Source organism: Prenolepis imparis, unplaced genomic scaffold (assembly GCF_030444845.1).
Source record: "Prenolepis imparis isolate NDT839.2.m4 unplaced genomic scaffold, iyPreImpa1.0 SCAF_5, whole genome shotgun sequence".
Lineage (NCBI taxonomy): Eukaryota > Metazoa > Arthropoda > Insecta > Hymenoptera > Formicidae > Prenolepis > Prenolepis imparis.
The window spans coordinates 19,166,553-19,176,405 of record NW_028141163.1 but is presented as its reverse complement, the minus strand read 5'-3'; the positions used below and the strand labels follow the sequence as shown (position 1 = coordinate 19,176,405).

Below are 9,853 nucleotides of genomic sequence, written 5' to 3'. Positions count from 1 at the left end.
ACATAAATTATATACACAATAACTTTACATGAATATAAACAAGTAATTTTTTTTAATTTTATTAGAACATTTTTGCTTGCAACTCTATGCGGTTCATATTTGATACGAAATGCTCTATGTGCATTAGAATACACCTTTTCTTAAAAAAAAAAAAAAAAAAAAAAAACACCCAATAAGATAAGCCCTTCTTTCATCGTGAGGACAATCATTTTTCAATGCATGTTCTTACTTCGACAAATGTTAAAATAAAACTGTCAAATATCTTTTATTAAACAATTTTATTTTTCCTGATACTCGTACTATTGCGTTACAGAATAAGAGTTAATTAGTTTCAGTAATTTCCTGTAGAACACATTTTGCATATACTATTCTGTAATCATCTATCTTCTTCTGTCCACCCCTTTTATTTTGGAAACGGCTCAAAATTATGAAAAATCGCGAAATACGTGTTTGATTATTTCGAGGGACTACTCTTTTAAGCGGGTTTCGTTGTCCCCTCAAGAGAGAGCCCCAGGGGGACCCCAATTCAAAATTTTAAATAAAATCATCCATATTGTAGTATATCGTTTGAAAGGGCATAGAAAAAGAACATTTTTGGCGCAACCGGAGTTGATACGATGATGATTAGAAGGCCTAAAACTCTCATCGATTCTATAGATCGTATAGATTTACAGTTCAGAGTAAGGATGGACATACTGTGGAGAGCTTCTGCAGAGTGTACATAAGATTTGCATTTGTGCTGTCTGCAATCAACAAACGTGTAAAAATTAGTATTACGATAGATTTCACAAACGTTTCAAATAAGAAATTAATTATACGGAAATAGTGTAATGACTTCGATAATGTGCTTATCTGAAGAAGTGATAACCATCATTCTTAGCTACGATGATATAAGTATCGAGGATATTGGCAACTTCAGACACACGTGCACGCAATTCCAGTGGGCAGTCAAATCCAAGAAGGTTTGGCAAACAAAATATTTGCAGAGGTAATTGTTTGTTTATATGAATAGTTTGCTTATGAATATTATTGTAATTTAATTTTTTATAACTACCTTATCGTTTTATATAACACTTTTCTACGAAAGATATTTTTTATAAAAATATAATGAATATAAAATATAAAATTATCTATATATATAAAATCCCTATTCTGTTTGTCGTTGAAATAATCGGGTACTTCCCGAGTAGATATACTAGGCCAATTCTAACCTTGGCCCCCTAGGGGGGTGCGGGGCGCGGGGGGTTCTCCATGGCGAGGGGTATGACGTCACGCGGGGCGGGGGTATCTCGATGGTGCGGGGGCTGACGTCACGCGGGTGGAGGGTATGTTTCGACAAAGGAGGGGGAGTTTTCTGAGTGCAATATTTGTAGATGGTATCTTTACGACTTTTTTATGAGGGATCTTAAACATTTTCCCAAAAGGTATAGAACAAACGCCGATGATCGACAATTTTATACCCTCGTTAGTATAATTTTATTACGGAAGTGCCGATGTCCGGCTGCTCGAACTTGTCAACGGAGCGTTCTAGAATTCATTAAAACTATGTTTTTTTTTTTTTTTCATTTTATGAACAAAATGTCCATTAAATGTCCATAAATCATTAGGATATTATGGAAAGAAATGAAGATTTTAGGGCCGACGCTGCAACGAACATTATTTATAGGTGCAAATGTAAAAGCGTTGACGTTCGGCAGCTTTGTACCCTCGCGGAAAATCGGTCGTAAACGAGAGCGAAACATCTTCCTTAATATTTTTTAAGGAAGAATTGCGACGTATCGGCTCCAACGTTCGGCTGCTCGAATTTTTATAAACAGATAGCGCTCGATTTTATTACTATGATATTTCTTTGCGATAATTTTGAGAGGGATAGGGCTGAAGCTTATGGAGAGTGGGTCTCCGCGTCAAAAAGTCTTTAGCATTCGACGAGTTAAAGTGTCCTATGCGAAGTGTCAGTGGCACAGTGTAGTGAGTTAAAAAGAAATGGAAAATAATAATTTCGAGAGAATATTAGACGAGTCATCTGATGAAGATCACGAGTTGTCGGATAACAGTGTAGACGAATCTGACGAAGATCACGCGTTGTCGAGTGACAGTAATTATATTAGTAATCGCAGTGAGGAGCTTACGGATATTCACGACAAGGTAGTGTCTAATTCACAAATCCTTGCGCTAAACGGACGTACAAAAGTTTGCGCCATATATTTTTATTATTCTACGGGTGGTGCTCTGGCTTTATGTACTTCATGTATGATCTCTATTCAAGATTTCGGACACATGTATGCTGTACGAAAGCATGTGATTAAATTACACAATGCAGTGGATTGTCGATGGTGTTGCAATTGTAGAGAATCATTGTGTCAGATATTTCCATGTGATATGTGTCCTATTTGCACAAAATAAACTTTTGGAGATTGTGCTGGGACACTTAAAGTGAGAATTCTACAAGTGTGAAAATGGCGACTCAGAAAAAATCGAAGGACATGTCTTCGGTGGTACAGTTTCTACGAAATCGTGAACTCGGTGTACAGAAACCCCAAACAAAAGATTTGGCCCATTTTATAGAAATTCATGAAGATATTTTAAGAACAACTGGCGGTTTATCTAAATGCTTCAGAGCACACAACAATATCAAATGCTTTCGACGTCGCTATAAAAGCTGTGTGGTTTATTTTAAAGGATCTGAGGACCCATATATTGGTCGAATGGATATGCCATCACCATCGGCATCATGCGAATCATCGGATTATGATTTTTCGGACCAAGATATTGAGGAACCATTATGATTTTTCAGACCGAAATATTGAGGAACCGTATTCTCCCTAACCTGTCATGGAGGCAGTATGTAATACTTGTAAGTATTTATTTAAATAAATTAAAATATTTATAAATTAATAAAAAAAAATTTTTCTGTTATGCAGAAAGGGCCTCTTGCTGTCCCATTATGGTCCTCTACCGCCTCGCAGCCACCGCCCAATCACCTCGCAGCCGCTGCTCCTCCGCTTGCCGCCGACGCATTAAAAATTTTTATATTTTGTATTTTAAATTTATATTGTTTATCTATTTATCTTATTATTTGTATTTTTCTTATATATTCATATTATATTATTATATTTTTTATATTTTTATATTATATTCATATTATATTATTATATATTCTTATATATTCTTATATTTTAAATTTTAAATTCACATACACACACATTTATATGCGCACACACACACACACACACACACACACACACACACACACACACACACACACACACACACACACACACACACACACACACACACACACACACACTCTCTCTCTCTCTCTCTCTCTCTCTCTCTCTCTCTCTCACACACACACACACACACACGCGCGCACACACACACACACACACACAAAATTATAAATATTACACAGTTGAAAAATTTCTGTTAAATTTAACAGATATCACCTGTCCCAAACGGTCCACAGAAATTTTTGTGTTAATTTAACATAATACGGATATGTTAAATGATGACACGAATACTCTGTTAATATTTTAACACAAAATAAATGTAAACTCCAACTAATTTGAAATAAATTTTATGTAAAATTAACATAATTTTAATGTAAAAATTTGACTAAAGAAATATGTAAAATTTACACTTTTTTTGTTAATTTAACAAAAAAATAATGTAAATTTAACATAAATAAAATGTAAAATTTACACTATTGTTTTGTTAATTCAATAAGAAAATAATGTAAATTTAACATAAGTAACATGTAAAATTTACACTATTTTTTTGTTAATTCAACAAGAAAATAATGTAAAATTTAACATAAGTATCATGTAAAATTTACACTACTTTTTTGTTAATTTAACTAGAAAATAATGTAAATTTAACATAAGTAACATGTAAAATTTACACTATTTTTTGCTAATTTAACAAGAAAATAATGTAAATTTAACATGTTACTTAAGTTAAATAGTAACAAATAAAAAATGTTATTTTAACATTTTAAGTGTTGATTTTTTTACAATTATACATATAGATTATTTCAAAACCATCAATAGAAATTTTAATGACAGATTCTATAGAATATTTTAAAAGAAATATTGTAATATAAAAATCGAAGCTGCAGGAGAGAAACTTTAATCGTTTCTCATTTTAAGTAGCCCCTCCAAATTTTTATATTAAAATTTTCTTTTTAAAACAACGGATTTATTATGAAATTTTTAATCGGTGGTTTTAGAATATCCTATATGAAAATGATAATATAATAATATGACAACAACAACCAATAATAATAATAATAATAATATAATAATAATAATAATTCTTTGATATGGCAATATGCAATCAATGCTATTTTTATAATCTTGAGTTACCAACATTTCAGATTAGTACTGCTAATAATTACTATTATTATTATTTTTATATAATTATGATTGGGTTTATAATCTATTTAAAACTGCATTGTAATTAAAACTTTTAATTTTTTAATTTAAAACTGCTTATAAACTATAATTAATTAATATATGGATACATGTGTGTAATTGTGTGTGTGTGTGTGTGTACGCGCGCGTATGTATATGCGTGTGTGTTGTATCATATTTATAAATTTTCGTTTATATAACATAATTTTCATTCATCTCTAAATTATGTTTATAAAAAGTTATCAGTTATAATTACTAAATCTTTTTCCAACGATTCGTAAATCTCCCAACTTTTAGTATATGGTATATCAATTATTTTTATTACAAATAAAACAGATGTATTTTTTACAATATATCCTAAACAAGAAAATGCTATTTTCGAAGTATTCCAACTTTCACATACAGCATAGATTTCAAAATCTACAGAAAAAATAAACAAAATTTTGCTAAAATTGGGCAAATCGTCAGAAAAAGATGAACATATAAATTTATTTAATGTTAAGTTAGTACCTCGAAACTCTACTCTTTTTCCTACATAAATAGTTTTTTCAATAGTAATATGTAAGCTATTCATAATAATTACATTGTAATCAGTAAAGCTTAAATTTTCTCTTTTAAAATTTTTTAATATTGGTTCACTATTAAAAGAATTTTTATTTTTCCAAAGCGTCATCATATATTTTTGGTGATGTATGGATAATGTATATGCAACATCTTTAAAATTTTTTAACTTCACAAAATTATTTAACTGCGTATTCGTTTGCTTCATACAATTATATTTTAATTTATTTCAAAATTATAAAATAAAAAAACTTAAAATTCTTTTTCTCATAAAAATAATACAACTGAAGATTTGTTTGTTCAGTCTTTAAAAAAAGAAATATGTGATTCAACTAACCTTCTTGCATTGATTCCTTTTTTGCACTTTCAATTTTTGTAAAAGTTTCAATAATTTTATTAGTACATTTACTAGATATTTTGTAAAAATAATGTTGTATTAATATCCAAAAATTCTGCAAATCTCCGTCATATTCAGTATGAAAAACATAATGAGCTTTCAAAAGATAATCAATAGCTTTAATGATGTCTGTTGTGTCTAATAAAATTAAGTTTTTATCAATTTTCAAAAAATATTGGCGAATTGCGAGTTTGTTTGGCCCAACTGCGATTAATTTCGGTTGAGTTTTATTTTCATCAGTATGCAGCGGTGTTCCACTCTAAGAAAAATAGATCAAATAATATTAGTGCAATGAATCTATTTTAGTTAATTTAAAATATATAATTCAAGGAATCAAGATGTACATATATGTACCTGTATATAGATAATTAATTTTTTAATTATATTTTTTGCTTTTTCTCTCGCCGCAGACTTTTTTCCTCTAGCAGTCGGAGGTACTAATTGCGTTAGAGCAATATATGAATTCGTAACACGATCCCAATCTAATGAATAAAATGAAAAATATTAGAAATTTACACACTAATATATTTAATAATTTCAACTAGTAATTTTAATTAATAATTTTACCAAGTAAATTTTTATCTTGTTTTTCGGTATTGTAAACATTTAAAATATGATTGACGTAGTTTGGATATGATGTATTCAAAATATCTTTTTGAATATGAGGAAATAATAATTCAAATTCAATATCGATCTAGAAAAAATGTTTTAAATTACTTTTGATTATATAGCTACATACATATATTGATATTATTAAAAGTTAGAAATTATTTAAAAAATTAATTATAAAAGATTGAAAACTCACCAATTCGGGAATATCCAAAAATCTTGGAAATACTTCAAAAAAATGTTCATTTAAATATAAGTACCTCCTTGCTTTAAAAGTTTCCTTTACTTTTTCAATTATGTTATCTTTTTGCTCAATAGTCGCATATTTCATAAAATTAATTGCATCTTTAATAGTATCTGTTTCATCCACAGGTTCAATAGCTACCCTAGTATCGAGTCTTTTTTTGCATTCATCCGGTGGAATAACTTTATTTTCTTTCCTTTGTACATTAGCTAATCGCGAAGCGATATATCCCTTTCCAGTTTTTGGATCATAAAAGTGTTCCTAATAAAAATAAATTTATTATTAATAAACAGTTTAGTAAAATTAGTAGAATATTAAAATATTGACGTGTGTCTATGTGTGTCAACTAAATAAATATTTATAACATGAGATTTTGCTGTTTACTACGGGATACACTCACATAACCCAAATTCCCTTCTGGATTTTTTAAATTTGGAAAAACTTCAATAATTGTTTCAGCATATTTGCATTTTTCAGAAGACAAGATTTGTCTACCAACTTTCTCTTTATATTGTAATAAATGATGAACCACTAGTTTTACTAATAATTTCCTATATTTATCAGGCAAATATTTATTTATCTCATAACTTTGGAGAATTTCTTCTCCACATGAAGAATTTTTAATTAATTTGTATAAGCTCTAAAAGGACAAAAAAATAGGAAAAGGATATTAATAAGATAGAAATGTTAGTAACAAGAATAGATTATTTAAATAAGAATGTAGTGCAAGTCAGGAAAAATATGTGTCTCTTTTCTGGCTTATACTATATTTTCATCCTTATATGATAACGCAATAATAATAAAGCAATATGCTAAAGATGTTATTTTTTTAGCTTTTAAATTTCTATCAATTGCGATAAATACAAAAAATTTTTAAACTTTTTTCTTAAATGTGTTGAAACGTAAATTTTATATATATGCGCAAAGAGAGTTGCAACTAAGCATATTAACAAAAAAATCATCTATTGAAACAATGGATAAACTTTGAGACTGATCCTATATGATATTTTAAAAAGTTTTAACATTTTAACAATAAAAAGCAGTAAACAAATAAAAATAATATGTGGGCTCATAAAAATAATTATTTCAAACAAACCTCTTTTGATATTATGTCGTCCTTAATATGCATTACTTTAGATTTTTTTGAACAAGATGCATATTCTTCAAAATTTGATGTAGTCTGTTCTTTAATGTTCGATATATCGGTTACATCTGAACATTGTTCGTCACATTCTTCATTTTTATTTGTAATGTTTAATAAGATAGGTGTTGATGTGCGAGAAAGTAATGGATTTGATATCCTCGATGTTGATGATAGAGAATCAGCTATAAAAATTGTTATTTTATATAAAAATAATGTGAAAAAAACGAATTAGAATAAATATTATTTCAAAAAATTAAAAATAAAATGTTAAAAATTCTCTTACAAATATCAAGAAAATTCTTTGTTTGTTTGATCTTTAATACAACTCCTCGTGCACTTGATCGAACGAATTCTGTTAAAAAATCAGGATCAAGTCTGGCATCATACGCATCAGTAAAATTAAAATTTACATTATTTAATGAAGGAAATATTGTTTCAGCTGTAATATAATAAATAAAATTATAGTAAATAATTTTATAGTAAAGCATTCTAGTAATAGTGCTATTAATTAATACAAGAATAAGAAAAAATAACTGAAAAAGCGAACCTTTTCGAACAAAATCTTCATACAAACATGACTCTTCCAATTTAATCCATACTTTTTCATCAGCGTATTGTAACACACAAAATAGATATGTTTTATTTTCTTGAATATCCATATTAAATGCCATATTATTAATTCCACAGACAAAAACCTATAAATTACAAATAAATTTCAATGTTTGCAAAATCACTATGAAAAGTACTAACAATAAATATAAATAAAATAAAATAAAATAAATTTTGCTAAATTGCAAGAATGTATTAAAAATGCTTTGAAGATTGTAATTAAATTTAAACTCAAATTACATTGAAAATCAAATTAAAGTCTTTCTGTTATTAATATTTTATGATCATAGATAAATGCTATCTATCTCTAAAAAAAAATCTGATTAAATTTGGAAATTGGCTATCATATATGCATCATATAAACTGATAAATGACATGAATATAAGCTATACCATTAGCGTTACGTTCGGAAACCACGCTCTTAGCACACTAAGTGTCTATCTTTGTTTATCTTTTAATAAGTAACAAAAATAGAACGACATTCAATGTGCTAAAAGTGTGGTTCCCGAACGCAGCTTATGATTATCCTGCAACTTTTATGATTGCTTGTAATGGTTATGTATCGTTGCGCAGAATTTTCTAATAGCTGCACAACGATACATAACAATAATAATGCCGTTATGAAAGGCATAAGTCTACAAGCCCTTTTCTCTTTTTAATATTAGTATACAAAGATTTCAAACTTATTACGTTACCATATAAGGAATTAAGGAAAGAATCTCTCATTCCTATTCTTTGACTTTATGCGATACACTCACGCGAAGAGCATAATGTCCGGCGTAGATAGGTTATGTTATGAAGACGCGTAATAAGTTGCTCGAAGAAGCACAGCACAGATAGATATAAAAACAGCTACGAAGCGTTGCCAATCTATGTAGTTGGCGCTATAAGCGCCACTTTATTAAAAAATAATATAATAGTAATTAATAATAATTATACATACTTGACAAAAGGAACCAAACGAGACACATCGAGATCACGTCGAGAAGTAACGAATAAAGAAAAGGAAGCAAACGAGACACATCGAGACACGTCCAAACACGTCGAGATCACGTCGAGAAGTAACGAATAAAGATCTGTACTTATCACTCCCACTTATTCTATAGAATAAAATCAACATTTTTTTCCTGTAAATTTTAACAGATAAATTTTGTCACAATGAATACGGAACATATTTATTGTGTAAAATTTGAAATAGATGCAGATTATGTTATTTTTACATTTTTTTTCAGTTGTTCTGATAATTTAACAATTGAGTTTAATTAACATAACAGCAATATGTTAAATTAACACATGAATGTGTTAAATATTTAACACAAAAATTTTCACGGGGATTTTTTTTAACAAGGAAACACAATGTTTTCAACTGTGCACATACCTATTTTATAAATAAAAAAAAAAAAATTATTTTAAATATAAAAACACATATTTTACTTTAGAATAATTCCTCTCTTTCCTTACATTTATATTAAGAATATTATAAAAGAATTATTATTATTAATATTGGAAAAAAAACATTATTTAAAAAAAAAAAAAATTCTTTCTCTTGCGAACACCTCGCGCTCTCCTTCGCTGCATCATCTCTCGCGTTCGCCTCTCTCTCCTCGCTGCGCCTCACGCTATCTCTGTCTCTCACGTTCACCTCGCGCTCTCTCTTTCTCTCCTAAGCGCTATCTCTCTAGCAGTCCCTAGCCTCGCGCTATCTTTTTCTTTCTTCGCCATGCCATCTCTCTCGCGCTTCCTAACCTCACGCTATCTTTTTCTCTCCTCGCGCTACCTCTCTCACGGTCCCTAGCCTCGCGCTATCTCTCTTTCGTGTACCTCACCGCGACATCTCTCTCCTTCACATGCGCTATCTCTTTCTTCTCTCTCACGCT

General features: G+C 29.3%; 1 protein-coding gene across 1 annotated transcript; it reads right to left on the bottom strand.

The window, feature by feature from the left end:
* Positions 1 to 675: 675 nt before the first annotated feature.
* On the bottom strand, positions 676 to 8,038 carry LOC145936479 (uncharacterized). The gene is made up of 9 exons (XM_083038737.1): positions 7,915 to 8,038; positions 7,651 to 7,806; positions 7,320 to 7,549; positions 6,624 to 6,863; positions 6,176 to 6,484; positions 5,938 to 6,064; positions 5,725 to 5,852; positions 5,311 to 5,629; positions 676 to 743 (listed from the first exon to the last, which is right to left on the bottom strand). The coding sequence occupies exons 1-9, from the start codon at positions 8,036 to 8,038 to the stop codon at positions 676 to 678; spliced, it is 1,701 nt and encodes a 566-aa protein (XP_082894863.1).
* Positions 8,039 to 9,853: the final 1,815 nt, after the last annotated feature.